Source organism: Lichenostomus cassidix, unplaced genomic scaffold (genome assembly GCF_008360975.1).
Source record: "Lichenostomus cassidix isolate B80296 unplaced genomic scaffold, HeHo_3.0 HiC_scaffold_34, whole genome shotgun sequence".
In the NCBI taxonomy this organism is placed as follows: Eukaryota; Metazoa; Chordata; class Aves; order Passeriformes; family Meliphagidae; genus Lichenostomus; species Lichenostomus cassidix.
In genome coordinates this window covers 1,866,993-1,887,799 of record NW_028147431.1, presented here as the reverse complement: position 1 = coordinate 1,887,799, position 20,807 = coordinate 1,866,993, and the positions used below count along the sequence as shown (strand labels likewise).

At 41.2% G+C, this 20,807-nt stretch overlaps 1 protein-coding gene across 1 annotated transcript in view; it reads left to right on the top strand.

Moving 5' to 3' along the window:
* LOC146423128 (cohesin subunit SA-3-like) overlaps positions 1-20,807 on the top strand; it is a gene marked incomplete at its 3' end in the record, with an annotated part of 45,148 nt that overhangs the window by 13,007 nt on the left and 11,334 nt on the right. The window contains exons 11-23 of the mRNA XM_085045144.1: positions 666-764; positions 3,150-3,229; positions 5,629-5,736; positions 9,173-9,260; positions 10,758-10,860; positions 12,015-12,118; positions 13,765-13,854; positions 14,843-14,932; positions 16,258-16,443; positions 16,969-16,986; positions 17,742-17,812; positions 19,082-19,169; positions 20,252-20,332. Coding sequence (XP_084901270.1) covers positions 666-764; positions 3,150-3,229; positions 5,629-5,736; positions 9,173-9,260; positions 10,758-10,860; positions 12,015-12,118; positions 13,765-13,854; positions 14,843-14,932; positions 16,258-16,443; positions 16,969-16,986; positions 17,742-17,812; positions 19,082-19,169; positions 20,252-20,332 — 1,206 coding nt within the window. The remainder of the gene's footprint in view (positions 1-665; positions 765-3,149; positions 3,230-5,628; positions 5,737-9,172; positions 9,261-10,757; positions 10,861-12,014; positions 12,119-13,764; positions 13,855-14,842; positions 14,933-16,257; positions 16,444-16,968; positions 16,987-17,741; positions 17,813-19,081; positions 19,170-20,251; positions 20,333-20,807) is intronic.

Here is a 20,807-nt window from a genome sequence, read left to right as displayed (position 1 = left end):
TTTTGGGGGGAAAAATGGGGATTTTTTAGGGGAAAATGGGGAAATTTGGGGGAAAAATGGGAATTTTGGGGGAAAATGGGAGCATTTAGGATAAAAATGGGAAAAATGGGGAAATTTGGGGTAAAAATTGGGGGAAAATGGGGGGAAATTGGGAAAAATGGGGGAAATTTGGAGAAAATGGGAGAAATTGGAGAGAAAAATGGGGAAATATGAGCGGAAAGTTGGAAATTTGGGAAAAATTTGGAAAAATTGAGGAAAATTTGGGATGAGGTGAGAAAAATTGGGAAATTTTGGGGGAAAATGGGGAAATTTGAGGGGAAAATTGGGAAAAATTGAGGGAAATTTGGGGGAAAAACTGGGGAAAATTGGGGAAAATTTGGGAAAAAATGGGAAAAAGTGGGAAAAATTGGAGAAAATTGAGGAAAAATTGGGAAAAGTTGAGGAAAAAATGGGAAAAATTGAGGAAAAGTGGGAAAAACTGAGGAAAAATTGAGGAAAAAATGGGGAAAAGTGGGAAAATTGGGAAAGATTGAGGAAAAATGGGAAAAATCGAGGAAAAATTGAGGAAATTTGGGGTAAAAATTGGGAAAAATTGGGGGTTTTGATTTCCAGGGGATTTGGGATCCCAGAATTGCCCAAATTTGGGATTTTTTTGGCTTTTCCAGCAGGGAGAGGTTCGGCTGAGGTGTGTGAGAGCTCTGAGAGGAATTTATGGAATTCCTGGAATGGCAGCGAGTTTGGAATTGTTCACTGAGAGGTTCAAGGTGGGAAATGGGAAAAATGGGAGTTTGGGGGGAAATTGGGGAAAATTTGGGGGAAAATTGGGAAATTTGGGGGGAAAATTGGGGAAAAAAAAGGGAAATTTGGGGAAAAAGTGGGAAACTTTGGGAAAAAATGGAAATTTGGGGGGAAAAATGAGAAATTTTGGGGAAAAAGGTGGGAAATTTGGGGGAAATTGGGGGAAAATTGGGAAATTTAGGGGAAAATTGGGGAAAAATGGGAAATTTTGGGGAAAATTGGGGAAAAATGGGAAATTTTGGGGAAAATTGGGGAGAAAAATGGGAAATTTTGGGGAAAATTGGGGAAAAAAATGGGAAATCTTGGGGGAAAAGTGGGAAATTTTGGGGGGAAAAATGGGAAATTTAGGGGAAAATTGGGGAAAAAATAGGAAATTTGGGGGGAAAAGTGGGAAATTTTGGGGGAAATTGGGGGGAAAAGTTGGTAAAAAGGAAAAAATTTGGGAAATTTTAGGGAAATTTTTTGGAAAATTGAACGAAAGTGGGGAATTTGAGGGAAAAATTGGGAAATTTGGGGGGAAAATATGAAAAAAGGAAAAATTGGGAAGGAAATGGAGTAAAAAATGGGGAAAATTGAGGAAAAATGGTGGAAAATGAGAGGAAAAATTGGGAAATTTGGGGAAAATTGGTGGGAAAAACTTGGAAAAATGGGGGAAAAGTGGAAAAGATTGGGGAAATGGAGGAGAAACTGGGGAAAATGGGGATAAATTGGGAAATTTTGGGGAAAATGGGAAAAATGGGATAAAAAAGGGGAAAAAGGGCTGAAAAATGGGAAAATTGGGATGAAAAATGGGATAAAAATGGGAAAATGGGAGAAAAAATGAGGGAAATGGGAGAGAAAAAGTGGGAGGAAAAATGGGAGAAATATGGCACAGAAAATGGGAAAATTGGGATAAAAAATGGGCTGAAAAATGGGATAAAAATGGGATAAAAATGGGGGAAATGGGAGAGGAAAAATGGGAGAAAAATGGGATAAAAATGAGGAAAAAATGGGCTGAAAAATGGGATTAAAAATGAGGAAAATGGGAGGGAAAAAGGGAGAAATGGGATTAAAAATGGGATGAAAAAATGGGCTGAAAAATGGGGAAAATGGGCTGAAAAATGGGATAATAAATGGGAAAAATGGGAGAGAAAAAGGGAAAAATGGGATAAAAAAACTCCTAAAATGATGGGAAAAAAGTTCCAAGGGAATCTGTGGGATTTGGGGAATTTCCTGGGAATCCCAAAGTGTGGGAATTTAGGGAATTTTGGGATTTTGCAGAGAAAAAAGTGGGGAAAATGGGCTGAAAAATGGGAAAATTGGGATGAAAAATGGGATAAAAAATGAGGAAAATGGGGGATAAAAATGGGAAAAATTGGATAGAAAACCCTAAAATGATGGGAAAAAAGTTCCAAGGGAATCTGTGGGATTTGGGGAGTTTCCTGGGAATCCCAAAGTGTGGGAATTTAGGGAATTTTGGGAATTTTGCAGAGAAAAAAGTGGGGAAAATGGGATGAAAAATGGGGAAAATGGGCTGAAAAATGGGATAAAAAATGAGGAAAATGGGGGAGAAAAAGAGAAAAATGGGATTAAAAATCCCTAAAACAATGAAAAAAAAAGTTCCAAGGGAATCTGTGGGACTTGGGGAATTTCCTGGGAATCCCAAAGTGTGGGAATTTAGGGAATTTTGGGATTTTGCAGAGAAAAAAGTGGGGAAAATGGGATGAAAAGTGGGAAAATTGGGGTGAAAAATGGGATAAAAAATGAGGAAAATGGGGGAGAAAAAGGGAAAAAATGGGAGGAAAAATGGGATAAAAAAATGGGAAAAATGAGCTGAAAAATGGGATAAAAAATGGGATAAAAAATGAGGGAAAATGGGAGAAAAATGGAATAAAAATGGGATAAAAAATGAGGGGAAAAGGGAAAAAATGGGATTAAAAATCCTAAAACAATGAAAAAAAAAAGTTCCAAGGGAATCTGTGGGACTTGGGGAGTTTCCTGGGAATCCCAAAGTGTGGGAATTTAGGGAATTTTGGGATTTTGCAGAGAAAAAAGTGGGGAAAATGGGCTGAAAAATGGGAAAATTGGGATGAAAAATGGGATAAAAAATGAGGAAAATGGGGGAGAAAAAGGGAAAAAATGGGAGGAAAAATGGGATAAAAAAATGGGAAAAATGGGCTGAAAAATGGGATAAAATGAGGAAAATGGGATAAAAAATGAGGGTAAAAAGAGAAAAAATGGGATAAAAAACCTCCTAAAACAATGAAAAAAAAGTTCCAAGGGAATCTGCGGGATTTGGGGAATTTCCTGGGAATCCCAAAGTGTGGGAATTTAGGGAATTTAGGGAATTTTGGGAATTCTGGGCTCCCCAGCCCCGGTTGGTGGCGATGGCTCACGACAAGGAGGCTGAAGTGGCTCTGGAGGTGCTGAAACTGCTCAGTCAGCTGGACAGGTGAGAAATGGCAATTTGGGAATTTGGGGTTGGAATTTGGGGAGTTGGGAGGTTTGGGGGAATTTTGGGGGTTTGGGGAGTTTTTTGGATTTTTTTTGGATTTTTTTCTCTTTTTTTCTCTTTTTTTTCTCTTTTTTTCCTCTTTTTTTCTCATTTTTTTCTCATTTTTTCCTCATTTTTTTCTCTTTTTTTTTTTATTTTTTTCTAATTTTTTTTCATTTTTTCTTTTTTTTTTTGGATATTTTCCTAATTTTTGGGGGAATTTTTTGGGTTGTTTTTAACATGTTTTAAAATGTTTTCGATTTTGGGATTTTTATTTGGAATTTTTTGGGATTTTTTTTTAATTTTTTTTGGGATTTCTTTTGGATTTTTAGTAATTTTTCTTAGACTTATGTTTTAAGAATTTTTAGATGATTTTTAGATTATTTTTGAGATTTTTTGGAATTTTTTTGCATTTGATTTGAATTTTTAAAAATTTTGTCATTTTTATTTTCTGTTTTGTTTCTTTCAAATTTTTTTTTTTGGATTTTTATTTTAAATTTTATTTTTAAAAATTTTTGGAGTTTTTAATATTTTGGGGGAATTTTTTTATTTTGGGGTTTTTTTGGGGTTTTTGAGAATTTGGGGAAATTTTGGGGAATTTGGAATTTTGGGAAATTTTGAAGAATATTTGGGATTTGGGGATTTTGGAATTTTGGGGTTTTTTGTTTTGGGGAATTTCTGGGGATTTTTTGAGAATTTGGGGAAATTTAGAAGATTTTTTTTTAATTTTTGGGGAATTTTTTGGGGATTTTTTTTTGGATTTTGGGGGAATTTTGGAGGGAAATGTGGGATTTGGGGTCAGAATTTGGGGATTTTGAGATTTTTGGGGAATTTGTTTCAATTTTGGGGAATTTCTGGGGAATTTGGGGGAAATTGAGGTAAAAACTGAGAATCAAAGAGAAATTTTGGGCTAAAAAAAGATAAAAAATGGGAAAAATTGGGAATTTTGGCTCAGAGCAGCTCTGGGAAATCAGGAATTTCCCTCTGGAATTCCCAAAATTCCCATAATTCCAGAAATTTGTGGGAAATCCTGAGAAAAATGAGAAACTTTGGTGAAAATTGAGGTGAAAAATAAGAATAAAAGTGAAAATTTGGGATAAAAAATGTGGAAAAATTGGGAATTTTGGATCCAGAAGTCCCAAAATTCCAGGAATTTCTGGGAAATCCTGAGAAAAATGAGGAATTTGTGGGAAATTTGGATGAAAAATAAGAATAAAAGTGAAAATTTGGGATAAAAAATTGGGAAAAATTGGGAATTTTGGCTCAGAGCAGTGATGGGAAATTAGAAATTTCTCTCTGGCATTCCCAAAATTCCCAAATTTCCAGGAATTTTTGAGGAAAATCTTGAGAAAAATGGGGAATTTGTGGTGAATTTGGATGAAAAATAAGGAAAAAATAGAAAATTTGGGATAAAAAATGAGAGAAAATGGGAAAAATTGGGAATTTTTGGATCCAGAAGTCCCAAAATTCTTGGAATTTGTGGGAAATTTTGATGGAAAATGAGAATAAAAATGAAAATTTGGGATAAAAATAGATTAAAAAATGGGAAAACTTGGGAATTTTGGCTCAGAACGGCTCTGGGAAATGGGGAATTTCCCTCTGGAATTCCCAAAATTCCCAAATTTCCAGGAATTTTTGAGGAAAATCTTGAGAAAAATAAGGAATTTGGGAAAAAATCAGGTGAAAAATACGAATAAAATCCAAATTTTGGACTAAAAAAAGATAAGAAAACGGGAAAAATTGGGAATTTTGGCTCAGAACGGCTCTGGGAAATGGGGAATTTCCCTCTGGAATTCCCAAAATTCCCAGAATCCCCAAATTTCCCAGGAATCTGGAGGAAAATCCTGAGAAAAATGAGGAAATTTGGTGAAATTCAGGTGAAAAATATGAATAAAATACAAAATTTGGGATAAGAAAGTGGGAAAAATTGGGAATTTCGGCTCAGAACGGCTCTGGGAAATGGGGAATTTTCCTCTGAAATTCCCAGAATTCCCAAATTTCCCAAATTTCCCAGGAATTTGTGGTGAATTTTGGTGAAAAATAAGAATAAAATCCAAAATTTGGTATAAAAAAATGGGAAAAACTGGGAATTTTGGCTCAGAACAGCTCTGGGAAATGGGGAATTTCCCTCTGGAATTCCCAGAATTCCCAAATTTCCCGATTTCCCCAGGACTCTGGAGGAAAACCTTGAGAAAAATGGGGAATTTGGGAAAAATTGAGGTGAAAAATAGGAAAAAAAATACAAAATTCGGGATAAAAAAGTGGGAAAAACTGGGAATTTTGGCTCAGAACGGCTCTGGGAAATGGGGAATTTCCCTCTGGAATTCCCAGAATTCCCAAATTTCCCGATTTCCCAGGACTCTGGAGGATTGCCTGTCGGCTGAGGATTGCCAGAGCATCTTCCCCGTGGTGTTTGTTGCCAGCAGAGCTTTGGCTGCAGCGGCTGGCAGCTTCTTGTTCCAGAGGTACTGCGGGGATTTTCTGGGAATTTTCTGGGAATTTTGGGAATTTCTGGGATTTTCTGGGATTTTCTAGGAATTTTTGAGGAGTTTTCCAGAAATTTTTGAGGAATTCTGAAGAATTTCCCTGAATTTTTTTGAATCTTCCAGCAATTTCCCTGAATTTTTTTGAGTTTTCTGGGAATTTAGAAGGATTTTCAGGGATTTTCCAGGAATTTTGGAAGAATTTTGTAGAATTTTCCAGGAATTTCCCTGATTTTTTTGGAATTTTCTAGGCATTTCTGTGAATTTTTTTGCATTTTTTTTTGAATTTTCCAGGAATTTCAAAGAATTTTTTTATATTTCCCTGAATTTTCTGGGAAATTTTCTGGGAATTTCTAAGAATTTCCTGGAATTTTTTCGAGTTTTCCAGGAATTTCCCAGGAATTTCCAAGAATTTTGTGGGAATATCTGTGAATTTTCTGGAGTTTTCTAGGAATTTCCCTGAACTTTCTGGAATTTTCCAGGAATTTCTAAGGATTCAAACCCCAAAAACGTTGGAATTTTATCCCTAAATTCTGGGAATTCAAACCCCAAAATCTGGGAATTTTATCTCTAAAATCCTCCAAATTCCAAACCCCAAAAACCTGAAAATTCCAATAATTCAAACTCCAAAAACTTCCAAATCCTGATAATTCAAACCTTAAAAACCTCAAAATTCCAAACCCCAAATCCCCAAAATCCCAAACCTCAAAAATCTCAAAATCCTGATAATTCAAACCTTAAAAACCTCAAAATTCCAAACCCAAAATCCCCAAAATCCCAAGCCCTGAATCCTCAAAATTCCAACCCCAAATCCCCAAAATCCTGGGAATTCCAACCCCAAAAACCTCAGACTTTATCTCCAAAACCCTCAACATTCCAAACCCCAAAATCCTGGGAATTCCAAACCCCAAATCCCCAAAATCCCAAACCCTAAAACCCCAAAATCCTGGGAATTCCAATCCTCAAACCCTTGGAATTTCATCCTGGAATCCTCCAAATTCCACCCAAAACCCTCCAAATTCCAACTCTAAAATCCTCAAAACCTCCGAATTCCAACCCCAAAATCCTTCAAATTCCAAACCCTAAAATCCCAAAAACCTCAAAATCCCAAATCCAAAACCCACAAAATTCCAAGTCCCAAATCCCCAAAATTCCAAACTGACAAATCTTCAAATCCCAATCCCCAAAATCTTGGAATTTTCTCCCAAAATCCTGGGAATTCTCAGCCTTTCTTGTCCTCTTTCTGACCCCAAATCCCATCTGGGAACAATTTTTTGGGATTTTCGGGAATCCAAACTCTGAGCTCATCCCGAACAGCTGGAATTCTCCCAAATTTCTCCTCCCAAAACATCTGGAATTCTTCCAAATTTCTCCTCCCAACATCTGGAATTCTCCCAAATTTCCTCATCTCCAATATCTGGAATTTTCCCAAATTTCCTCATCCAGAACATCTGGAATTTTCCCAAATTTCTTCATCCCAAACATCTGGAATTCTTCCAAATTTTCTCCTCCCAAACATCTGGAATTCTCCTATATTTCTTCATCCCGAACATCTGGAATTCTCCCAAATTTTCTCCTCCCAAACATCTGGAATTCTTGCAATTTTGTTTTTCTCCCAAACATCTGGAATTCTCCCAAATTTCCTCACATCAAACAGCTGGAATTCTCCCAAATTTCTTCCTCCCAGAACATCTGGAATTCTCCCAAATGTCCTCATTTCCCAAACATCAGGAATTTTCCCAAATTCCCTTTCCCCAAACATCTGGAATTTCTCCTCATTTTTTTCACTTTAAGGGTCTTTTTTCCTCATTTTTCCCAATTTTTTCCTCACTTTTTCTCATTTTTTCTCCCATTTTTCCCCATTTTTGTCACTTTTCTCCCATTTTTTTTCATTCTATTCCCATTTTTCCTCATTCCACACCCAATTTTATCCCAATTTCCCTTATTCCATTCCCATTTTTCCCTATTTTTTACGATTTTTTCCCATTTTTCTCTCATTTTTTCCCCATTTTTCTCCCATTTTTCCTCATTTTTCTCCTGTTTTTTCCCCTTTTTTTCCCCATTTTTCCCCATTTTTTCCCCTATTTTTCTCATTCCAATTCCATTTTTTCCCATTTTTATCCATTTTCTCCTCATCCCAGAATTTCCTCATCCCAGAATTATCTCATCCCAAATTTTCTCCTCCCAGCCTCTCCCCACTCCCTGGGGATTCTCAGATTTCACAATTATTTCACAATTATTTCACAATTCTCATTTATTTTTATCTATTTTAATCCTGTTTATCCCAAATTTTTCCTTTTTTTTCAATATCCCAGCACTTGTTTATCCCAAATTTTGGGTTTTTTCCCAATTTTTTCCTTTTTTCCTAATATTCCAATGGTTGTTTATCCCAATTTTTGGGGTTTTTTCCCAATTTTTTTCTTTTTTTTTCCATATTCCAGCACTTGTTTTTTCAATTTTTTCCCATTTTTTTGGGTTTTTCCCCAATTTTTCTGGTTTATTTCGTATCTGAGTCGTTGTTTATCCCAATTTTTGGGGTTTTTTTCTCAATTTTTCTGGTTTTTTCCTATTCTAGCACTGATTTTCCCCATTTTTTCCCAATTTTTAGGTTTTTTTCTCAATTTTTCTGGTTTTTTTTCAATATTCCAGCACTTGTTTATCCCAAATTTTTGGGTTTTTTTCTGAATTCTATAATTTTTTCAATATCCTAGTACTTGTTTATCCCAATTTTTGGGGTTTTTTCCCAATTTTTCCCTTTTTTTCATATCCCAGGAGTTGTTTATCCCATTCATTCCTAATTTTTCTGGTTTTTTCCATATTCTAGCACTTGTGTATCCCAATTTTTGGGTTTTTTCCCCTTTTCTCTCAAATTTTCCCAATTTTCCCCAGTTTTCTCCCCAATTTTCCCCAGTTTTCTCCCCAATTTTCCCCCATTTTCCCCAATTTTCCCCCATTTTTCCCCAATTTTCCCCCTTTTTTCCCTTTTCCCCTCAATTTTCCCAATTTTTTCCCCATTTTTCCTTCTTTTTCCCCTTTTTTCCCCAATTTTCCCCAATTTTCCCCCTTTTTTCCTCCTTTCTCCCCAATTTTTCCAGTTTTTCCCCCTTTTTTCTCAATTTTTCCCCCTTTTCTCCCCATTTTCTCCCCAATTTCCCCAATTTTTCCCATTTTTCCCAGTTTTTTCCCAGTTTCTCCCCAATTTTCCCATTTTTCCCCAATTTTCCCAATTTCCCCATTTTCCCCCTTTTTTCCTCCTTTATCCCCAATTTTTCCAGTTTTTTCCCCTTTTTTCTCAAATTTTCCCCCTTTTATCCCCATTTTCTCCTCAATTTTTCCAGTTTTTCCCAGTTTTTTCCCATTTTTCTCCCCATTTTTCCCATTTTTCTCCCCAATTTTCCCATTTTTTCCCCAATTCCAGGCTGCTGGATCCCGGGAAGCACGGCAGTGGCTCAGAGGACAGCAGGACTTTCCTCCTCCTCCTCGTCGACTTCTTCCTGCAATCCGAGGTGGGGAATTTCGGGAATTTTTGGGAATTTTGGGGAATTTTTGGGGATTTTTTTGGATTTTTTTTTTTTTTAATTTTTTTGGATTTTTTGGGGAATTTTTTGGAATTTTTGGGATTTTTTTGGAATTTTTAGGAATTTATTTTATTTTTAGGGAATTTTTTGGGAATTTTTGGGAATTTTTTGGGAATTTTTTTGGATTTTTTTGATTTTTTTGGAATTTATTTGGAATTTTTTGGGAATTTTTTTGGAATTTCTTGTGGATTTTGTGGTGGAATTTTTGGGGAATTTTGGTGGATTTTTTTAGAATTTTAAAAAAGTTTTTGGGATTTTTTTTGGGAATATTTTGGAATTTTTATATGTATTTTTGTGGATTTTTTGGAGGTTTTTTTGGGAATTTTTTGTGGATTTTTTGTGGATTTTTTGGGCGAGGTTTGTGAATTTGGGAGACATTTTGGGAATTTTGGGAATTTGCGATTGGGAATTCCCAAAATTCCCAAATTTCCCTCCCAGCTCCACAAGCATATTGCATTGTGGTGGATTTGGGGGAATTTTGGGTTTTTTTGGCTGAAATTTTGTCGTTTTTTGCTGAAATTCCATCATTTTTCGGTGGAATTTCATCATTTTTGGGTGAAATTTTTGGGAAATTTTTCGGGAATTGTCCCCAGAATTCCCTAAATTCCCGAATTTCCCTCCCAGCTCCACTAACACATTGCATTCTGGTGGAATTTTTTGGGTTTTTTGGCTGGAATTTTGTCATTTTTTGGTGGAATTTCATCATTTTTCAGTAGAATTTTGGCATTTTTGGGTTAAATTTTTTGGGACTTTTTGGGAATTTCCCCAGAATTCCCAAAATTCCCGAATTTCCCTCCCAGCTCCACGAGCTCATTGCATTCTACTGGATTTGGGGGAATTTTGGGGTTTTTTCCCAGAATTTTGTTATTTTTTGCTGAAATTTCATCATTTTTCAGTGAAATTTTTGGGGAATTTTTTGGAATTTCTCCCCAAATTCCCGAATTTCCCTCCCAGCTCCATGAACTCAGTGCATTCTACTGGATTTGGGGGAATTTTGGGGTTTTTTCACTGAAATTTCATCATTTTTTGGTGAAATTTTTGGGGAATTTTTTGGAATTTTTTGGGAATTTCCCCAGAATTCCCGAAATTCCCGAATTTCCCTGCCAGCTCCACGAACACGCTGCTTACCTGGTGGATTTGGGGGAATTTTGGGTTTTTTTCCCAAAATTTTGTGATTTTTTGCTGAAACTTTGTCATTTTTTGCTCAAATTTCATCGTTTTTGGGTGAAATTTTTCGGGAATTTTCCCCAGAATTCCCAAAATTCCCGAATTTCCCTGCCAGCTCCATGAACACATTGCATTCTACTGGATTTGGGGGAATTTTGGGGTTTTTTCACTGAAATGTCATCATTTTTGGGTGAAATTTTTTGGGAATTTTCGGGAATTTTTGGGAATTTCTCCCAAATTCCCGAATTTCCCTGCCAGCTCCACGAACACGCTGCTTACCTGGTGGATTCTCTCTGGGATTGTGCTGGAAAATTGCTCAGGGATTGGGAGAGAATCTGCGAGCTGCTGCTGCACGAAACCAGTATGGGAACTGGGAGGGACTGGGAGGGACTGGGAGGGACTGGGAGGGACTGGGAGGGAACTGGGAGGGACTGGGAGGAGAATTGGGACAAACTGGGATGGAGTGGGATGGACTGGGATGGACTGGGAATGGACTGGGATGGACTGGGAGGGAACTGGGAGTGACTGGACTGGGATGGAACTGGTTTATACTGGGAGGGAATTGGGAGGGACTGGGATGGACTGGGAATGGACTGGCAGGGGATTTGGGGGGAACTGGGAGAGACTGGGATGGACTGGGAGGGAACTGGGATTGAACTGGAAGAGACTGGTAGCAAACTGGGAGGGACTGGGAGCGATTGGGATGGAACTGGTTTATACTGGGATGAACTGGGATGGACTGGGAGGAACTGGGAATGAACTGGGAGGGAACTGGGTTTGGATTGGGATGAACTGGGATGGACTGGGATTGGATTGGTTTGTGCTGGGATGGAACTGGGAGGGAACTGGGAGGAACTGGGAGGGATTGAGAGGGACTGGGATTGGGAATTGGGGAAACTGGGATGGACTGGGAGGGACTGGTTTATACTGGGATGGACTGGGATTGAAGTGGTTTATACTGGGAGGGACTGGGATGGAACTGGGAATTAACTGGGATTGAACTGGGAGGGACTGGGAATGGACTGGGGGAAACTGGGATGAACTGGGAGGAGACTAAGGGGAACTGGGAGCAGCTGGGATGGAACTGGGATTGGGAATTGGGGAAACTGGGATGGACTGGGATGGACTGGGAGGGTTCCAAACTGCTCCCAAAGTGGTCCATACTGGTCTGAACTGGTCCAAACTGGTTTCGCTGTTTCCATTCCTTTCCCAATTCTGCTCCAAACTGCAAGTTTTTTAGGATTTTTTGGAGATTTTTCTGGGATTTTTGTGGATTTTCTGTTCCAAACTGGTCTGAACTGGTCCAAACTGGTTTCTGCATTTCCATTCCTGTTCCAAACTGGAATTTTCCTGTGTTTTTTCTGGGATTTTTGGGGATTTTTTTGGGGATTTTTGTGGATTTTTGTGGATTTTTGTGGGATTTTTTGGGGTTTTTTGTTCCAAACTGGTCCGAACTGGTCCGAACTGGTCCGAACTGGTCTGAACTGGTCTGAACTGGTCCAAACTGGTTTCCAGGCCTGGATTTCCGTCAGGAAAAGGCTCTGGTGGAGTTCCTGAGCTCCAGTGGCCTCAGAGTCGCTCAGGGCAAACCTCCTGTGGGGAGAACTGCTGCCAGGAAGGTCAGGAAATCGGGAATTTGGGGGAATTTTGGGATTTTATTGGGATATTTGGGGAATTTTGGGATTTTATTGGGATATTTTGGGGGATTTTTGGGATTTTTTGGGGGATTTTTGGGATTTTTTTTGGATTTTTTTTTTGATTTTTTGGGGATTTTTTTTTAATTTTATTGGGATTTTGGGGTTTTTTTGGTGTTTTGGTTTTCTTTAAGTTTTATTGGAGTTTTGTTTGGATTTTTTGGGGAATTTTGAGGGATTTGGAGAAATTTTCTTGGGGATTTTATTGGGATTTTTGGTGATTTTTATTCCAATTATTCCCATTTTCCCCATTTTTTCCCCATTTCCCTATTTTTCCCCTTTTTCCCCATTTTCTCCCTTTTTTTCTCATTTCCCCTGATTTTTCTCCCATTTTTCCTCTTTTTTTCCCCTTTTTCCCCATTATTTTCCGCATTTTTCCTGTTTTTCCCATTTTTTCCCCAATTTCCCCAAATTCCCCAATTTCCCAATTTTTTCCCCAATTTTGCCATTTTCCCCCATTTTTCCCCCATTTTCCCCATTTCCCCATTTTCCCCATTTTTCCCCATTTTTCTCAATTTCCCCATTTTTGCCCCATTTTTCCCCAAATTCCCCAATTTCCCCATTATTCCCCATTTCCCCCATTTATTTTCCCAAATTCCCCGATTTTCCCATTTTCCCCCCATTTTTTCCCATTATTTTTTCCCCCATTTTTCCCCATTTTTTCCCCTTTTCCCCAATTTTCACAATTTCCCATTTTCCTCAATTTTCCCCATTTCCCCATTTTTTCCCAATTTCCTCATTTTTCCCATTTTCTTCAATTTTCCCATTATTCTCATTTTCCCCAAATTCCCCATTTTTCCCTATTTCCCCATTTTCCTCCCATTATTCCCAATTTCCCCAATTTCCCCATTTTCCCCAAATTCCCCATTTTTCCCCATTTTTCCCCATTTTTCCCCATTTTTCCCCCAATTTTCCCAAATTTCCCCATTTCCCCCCATTTTTCCCCAATTCCCCCAATTTCCCATTTTCCCCCCATTTTTTCCCCATTTTTCCCCATTTTCCCCAAATTCCCCAATTTCCCCATTTTTCCCATTTTTCCCCATTTCCCCCATTTTCCCCAATTTTTTCCTGATTTCCCCATTTTCCCATTTTTCCGCACTTTCCATTTTCCCCCCAATTTCCTATTTTTCCCCTGATTTTTCCCAATTTTCCCCATTTTTGCCTATTTTTCCCATTTTTCCCATTTTTTTCCCATTTTCTCCTCATTTTTCCAATTTCTTCAATTCCACAATTTTCCCATTTTCTCCCCATTTTTCCCCCATTTTCTCCTTTTCCCCATTATTCCCATTTTCTCCATTTTTCCATTTTTTCTCATTTTCCTCCATTTTCTCCATTCTCCCCATTTTCCCCCATTTTTCCGCCATTTTTCCCATTTTCTCCCCAATTTCCCATTTCCCTATTTTTCCCCATTTTTCCCCAATTTCCCAAATTCCCCAATTCCCCCATTTTCCCCCATTTTTTCGCAATTTCCCCATTTTTCCCATTTTCCCCAAATTCCCCAATTTCCCCATTTTCCCCATTTTCCCCTGATTTTCCCCATTTTCCCCCATTCTCTCCCCACTCTCTGGCAGCTCTCCCCCCGGGCCCGTCGGGAGCTGCAGGAGGAGAAATGCAGGATGAGTCGCAGTTTGATTCCTGTGCTTCCCCAGCTGCTCAGCAAGGTGGGACTGGGGGGAAAAAACGGGATTTGGGGGAAATTTGGGGGGAAAAAATGAGGATTTTGGGGAAATTTGGGGTGAAAAAAATGAGGATTTTGGGGTTTGGGGGGTGGGTTTTGGGGTTTGGGGTGTTGGTTTTGGGTGAAAATGGAGAATTTTGGGTGAAAATTTGGGGTGGAAATGGAGAGTTTTGGGGAAATTTGGGGTGAAAATGTAGAATTTGGGGTGGTGGTTTTTGGTTTGGGGTTGTTTTGGTTTGGGGTGTGTGTTTGGGGTGGTGGTTTTTGGTTTGGGGTTGTTTTGGTTTGGGGTGTGTGTTTGGGGTGGTGAGTTTTTGGGAAATTTGGGGTGAAAATTGAGAGTTTTGGGGAAATTTGGGGTGAAAATGGAGAAAAATTCCCCAATTTTTACTCCCAGAATTCCCAAATTTCCCCCAGAATTCCCCAAAATTCCTGATTTTTACTCCAAAAATTCCCAAATTTCCCCAATTTTTCCCCCAAATCTCCCCAAATTTTTCCCCAAATTTCCCCAAAATCCCCCAAAATTCCCCAAATTTCCCCAAATTCCCCAAATTTTCCCCAAATTCCCCAAATTTTCCCAAAATTCCCCAAATTTCCCCAAATTCTTCCCAAATTTTCCCAAAATTTTCCCAAAATTCCCAATTTTTGCCCCAATTTCCTCCCAAATTTCCCCAAATTTTCCCAAATTCCCTAAATCCCCAAATTTTCCCCAAATTCCCTAAATCCCCAAATTTTCCCCAAATTCCCCAAATTCCCCCAAAATTCCCAAATTTTTCTCATTCTGCCCCAAATTCCAAATTTCCCCCCAAAATTCCCCATTTTTCCTCCCAAAATCCCTACATTTTCCCCAAAATTCCCAATTTTTCCTCCCAAAACTCCCGAATTTTCCCCCAAAATCCCCAAATTTTCCCCAAATTCCCCAATTCCCCCAAATTTCCCCAAATCTCCCCAATTTCCCGTGCCATTGGCAGTTCTCAGCCGAGGCAGACTCAGCAGCGTCACTCCTGCAGCTCCTGCAGCACTTGGAGCTCGGAATGTTCCGGAAAGGCCGCTGGGAGAAGGTGAGCGAAACCAGCAGGGACCAGTATGGACCAGTTGGGACCAGTTTAGACCAGGATGAAGCAGTTTGGGACCAGTATGAACCAGTTGGGACTGGTTTGGGACCAGTTTGGACTGGTTTGGGACCAGTATGGACCAGTTGGGACTAGGTCAAATCAGTATGGACCAGTTTGGGTCGGTTTGGGAGCAGAATGGACCAGTTTAGACCAGTTTGGGACCAGTTTGGGTTGGTTTGGGACCAGTTTAGACCAGTTCAGACCAGTTTGGAACCAGTTTGGGATCAGTTTAGACTAGTTTGGGTTGATTTGGGTCCAGTTTAGACCAGTTTAGACCAGTTTGGAAGCAGTTTGGGACCAGTTTAGACTAGTTTGGGTTGATTTGGGACCAGTATAGACCAGTTTGGGACCAGTTTGGAACCAGTTTAGATCAGTTTGGGACCAGTATAGACCAGTATGAACCAGTTTGGACTGGTTTGGGACCAGTTTAGACCAGTTTGGGACCAGTACAGACCAGTATGGACCGATTTAGACCAGTTTGGGTTGGTTTGGGATCAGTTTAGACCAGTTTGGGACCAGTATGGACCAGTAAAAACTCCTAAGAATTTCCCAGTTTGTTCCAGTTTATTCTAGTTTATTCCCAGTTCACTCCCAGTCCATCCCAGTTCATTCCAGTTCATTCCCAGTTCCTGGAGCAGATCGTATCCCAGATTTTGGAGATTTTCGGGAAGCACTCGGAGGTTTTCCCAGCTCTCTCTGCTGCTCCCAGTCCATCCCAGTCCTTCCCAGTTCCCCTAAATCCAATCCCAGTCCCTCCCAGTCCCTCCCAGTCCATCCCAGTTCACTCCCAGTCCATCCCAGTCCCTCCCAGTTCCCTCCCAGTCCCTCCCAGTCCCTCCCAGTTCACTCCCAGTCCATCCCAGTTCACTCCCAGTTCACTCCCAGTTCATTCCCAGTTCCTGGAGCAGATCGTATCCCAAATCCTGGAGATTTTCGGGAAGCACTCGGAGGTTTTTTTGTTGTTTTTGTTGTTGTTTTTTTTGTGTTTGGTTGTTTTGGGTTTTGGGTGGGTTTTGTTGTTGTTGTGTTTGTTGTTTCCCAGTTCACTCCCAGTTTGCTCCCAGTTCCTGGAGCAGATCGTCTCCCAGATTTTGGAGATTTTCGGGAAGCACTCGGAGCCGTTCCCGGCTCTCTCTGCTGCTCCCAGTCCATCCCAGTCCATCCCAGTGCCCCTAAATCCATTCCCAGTCCCTCCCAGTCCATCCCAGTCCATCCCAGTCCATCCCAGTTCACTCCCAGTTCAATCCCAGTTCATTCCAGTCCATTCCCAGTTCCTGGAGCAGATCATCTCCCAAATCCTGGAGATTTTCGGGAAGCACTCGGAGCCGTTCCCGGCTCTCTCGGCTGCCTCGGGCGCTCTGCGCGCTCTCAGTGACTCTCAGTTCTCCCTGAGCGCCTTTGGGGACATCGCCAGGAGCCAGCTGGGGGACAAACTGGCACAGCAGTGTCACCTGCAGGTCACCGAGGTGTTACAGGTAACTGGGAACAAACTGGGAGGAACTGGGATGGACTGGGATTGGGATTTGGGGACATTTGGGACACAAAAATTGGGATTTTTGGGAGATTTGGGCTTTGGGGACATCGCCAGGAGTGACCTTGGGGACAGACTGGGTCAGCAGTGTCACCTGCAGGTGGCTGAGGTCATCCAGGTAACTGGGATGGACTGGGAGCAAACTGGGATTGACTGGGATTGAGATTTGGGGTCACTGGGATTTGGGAAATTCGGGATTTTTGGGAGATTTGGGGTTTGGGGACATCGCCAGGAGCCAGCTGGGGGACAAACTGGCACAGCAGTGTCACCTGCAGGTCACCGAGGTCATCCAGGTAACTGGGAACAAACTGGGATGGACTGGGAATGAACTGGGATTGAGATTTGGGGTCACTGGAATGGATTTGGGACATGAAAATTGGGAGATTTGGGCTTTGGGGACATCACCAGGAGCCAGCTGGGGGACAAACTGGGACAGCAGTGTCACCTGCAGGTGGCTGAGGTCATCCAGGTAACTGGGATGGACTGGGAGCAAACTGGGATTGACTGGGATTGGGATTTGGGGTCACTGGAATGGATTTGGGGACATGAAAATCGGGAGATTTGGGCTTTGGGGACATCGCCAGGAGCTGCCTTGGGGACAGACTGGGACAGCAGTGTCACCTGCAGGTGGCTGAGGTCATCCTGGTAACTGGGAACAAACTGGGAGGAACTGGGAGGAACTGGGGTTAACTGGGATTGGGATTTGGGGACATTTGGGACACAAAAATTGGGATTTTTGGGAGATTTGGGCTTTGGGGACATCGACAGGAGTGACCTTGGGGTGGGGGTGTTGGGTTGGTGTTGGGTGGGGGTGGGTGGTGGGGTGGGTTTGGGGTTGGGTTTGGGGTGTTGGGTTTTTGGGGTTTGGGTTTGGGGTGGGGACAGGCTGGGACAGCAGTGTCACCTGCAGGTCATCAGGGTGTTACAGGTAACTGGGATGGACTGGGAGGAACTGGGATTGGGATTTGGGGACATTTGGGACATGGAAATTGGGAGATTTGGGGTTTGGGGACATTGGGGACATTGGAAAATTTGGGACATTTGGGGACATTTTGGTGACATTTGGGGACATTTTGATGTCATTTGGGGCTATTTGGGGACATTTTGATGCCATTTTGGGACATTTTGATGCTATTTGGTGACACCAGGTGCCATCAGGTGACACATCAGGTGACACATCAGGTGACACATCAGGTGCCACCAGGTGCCACTGTGTCCCCCCAGGCTGAGGCTCCAGACGACGATGACATTTACAGTCTGACTGTGACCCTGAGGAGGCTGGAGGTGCTCTACAGGTGGGACTGGTTTATACTGGGTTGGACTGGTTTATACTGGTTTATACTGGTTTATACTGGTTTATACTGGTTTGGAGTGGGTTGGACTGGTTTATACTGGGTTGGACTGGGTTGGAATGGTTTATACTGGGTTGGAATGGTTTATACTGGTTTATACTGGGTTGGACTGGTTTATACTGGGTTGGACTGGGTTGGAATGGTTTATACTGGTTTATACTGGTTTGGAATGGTTTATACTGGTTTATACTGGTTTGGAATGGTTTATACTGGGTTGGTGGTTTTTGGGTTGGTGGGTTGGTGGTTTTACTGGGTTGGACTGGTTTATACTGGTTTGGAGTGGGTTGGAATGGTTTATACTGGGTTGGACTGGTTTGGGCTGGTTTGTACTGGTTTGGGCTGGTTTATACTGGTTTATACTGGTTTGGGCTGGTTTATACTGGTTTATACTGGGTTGGAATGGTTTATACTGGTTTATACTGGTTTGGAATGGTTTATACTGGTTTATACTGGTTTGGAATGGTTTGGTGGTTTTTGGTTTGGGTGGTTTTTGGGTTGGTGGTTTGGTGGGTTGGTGGTTTTTGGTTTTTGGGTTGGTGGGTTGGGTGGTTTTTGGTTTATACTGGGTTGGACTTGGGGACATCGAGGGGACATTGGGGGTCAACCCTGCCTTTGTCCCCAATGTCCCCAAATGTCCCCAAATGTCCCCAAAATCCCAAAATGTCCCAAATTCTCCCAATGTCCCCAAAATCCCCATTAATGTCCCCAATGTCCCCAACATCCCCAACGTCCCCAAAATCCCCATTGTCCCCCAACCCCTCTAATGTCCCCAACGTCCCCAATATCCTAAATCCCCCCCGATGTCCCCAACTGTCCCCAAACTGTCCCCAGCTGCCATGACGTCACCATCGATGTCCCCAATGTCCCAAAATCCCCAAATGTCCCCAAATCCCAAAATATCCCCAATATCCCCTGATGTCCCCAAATCCCCAATTGTCCCCTTATGTCCCAAACTGTCCCCAGCTGCCATGACGTCACCATTAATGTCCCCAACTGTCCCCAACGTCCCCAATGCCCCAAATGTCCCTAATGTCCCCAAATCCCAAAATATCCTAAATGTCCCCAACTGTCACCAATGTTCCCACTGTCCCCAGTGTCCCCAAATCCCCATTAATGTCCCCAATGTCCCCAACTGTCCCCAGTGTCCCCAATGTCCCCAAATCCCCATTAATGTCCCTAATGTCCCCACTAATGTCCCCAACCTGTCCCCAGCTGCCATGACGTCACTCCCTGGGCTCTGTTCGCCCCCTGCTGGCGATTGCTGTGTCACTGCAGGGACAGCGAGGAGCTGCCGGCCAAGGTGACACTGGGGACATTGGGGACAATGGGGACATTGGGGACATTAGGGTGGGGTTGGCATGGGGACATTGGGGAAATGGGGAATTTGGGATGGGGAATTGGGGATTTGGGGACATTGGGGACAGCTGGGGACATTTGGGGACAATGGGGACATTGGGGACATTGGGGGACATTGGGGATTTTGGGTCATATTTGGGATAATTTGGGATTTTTGGCATTTTGGGGATTTTGGGGACATTTGGGGACTTTGGGGACATTGGGTACTTTGGGGATTTTGGGGAGATTGGGGAGATTGGGGGATTTTGGGGACTTTTGGGGGATTTTGGGGACATTGGGGACATTTGGGGGACATTTGGGGATTTTGGGGAATATTTGGGATTTTTGGGATTTTGGGGACTTTGGGGACATTTGGGGACTTTGGGATTTTGGGGAGCTTTGGGATTTTGGGGATTTTTGGGGCATTGGGGATATTTGGGGATTTGGGGGACTTTTGGGGATTTTGGGGATTTTTGGGATATTGGGGACATTGGGGGGATTTGGGGACATTTGGGGATTTTGGGGAATATTTGGGATTTTTGGGATTTTGGGGACTTTGGGGACTTTTGGGGATTTTGGGGACATTGGGAAGATTTGGGATATTTGGGATATTTAGGGATTTTGAGGACATTGAGGGATTTGGGATATTTTGGGATTTTCGGGAGCATTTGGGATATTTCGGGATTTTAGTGCCATTTTTGGCCATTTTGGGTCATTTTGTGCCAATTTTTCCTCATTTTTGTGCCATTTTTCTCATTTTTTCCCATTTTTCCCATTTTTATCCCATTTTTGGCCATTTTTGTGCCATTTAGTGCCATTTTGGGTCATTTTGATACAATTTTGTTCCATTTTTGTTTCATTTTTCCCCATTTTTATTCCATTTTTCCCATTTTTCCCATTTTTTAGTATTTTTATTCCATTTTTCCCATTTATATTCCATTTTTTCCCATTTTTATTCCATTTTGATGCCATTTTGAGTCATTTTGATACAATTTTTTACCATTTTTTGCTGGTTTTTGCCATTTTTTTTGCTAATTTTCCCCCCAGGTGATAATTCCAGCAATTTCTTGTGTTTTTTATCACCTCCTGTGGGAACTTCACAAAATTCCTGAATCCGGAGCTTCCCAGGTGAGAAACTCCCAAAAAATTCCCAAAATATTCCCAAAAATTCCCAAAAAATTCCTCCAAAAAATCTCCAAAAATTCCCAAAAAAATCCCCCAAAAATCCCCAAAATTCTGCCTGAATTGAACCCAAAAAAATCCCCAAATTCCAAAAAAAATTCCCAAAAATTCCGCAAAAAATCCCAAAAATTCTGCCTGAATTGAACCCAAAAAATCCCCAAAAATTCCCAAAAAATTTCCCAAAAAATCCCCCAAAAATTACCAAAAATTCCCCAAAATTCTGCCTGAATTGAACCCAAAAAATTCCCCCAAAGTTGTTCCAAAATTCCCTCAAAATTCCCCTTAAAATTCTGGAAAATTTCCTCAAAATTCCTCCAAAAATTCATCCAAAATTTCGCCCAAATTTCTCCAAAATTCCTCCAAAAATTCCTGCAAAATTCCTCCAAAATTCCCCAAAAAATTCCCTAAACTTCTCCTAAAA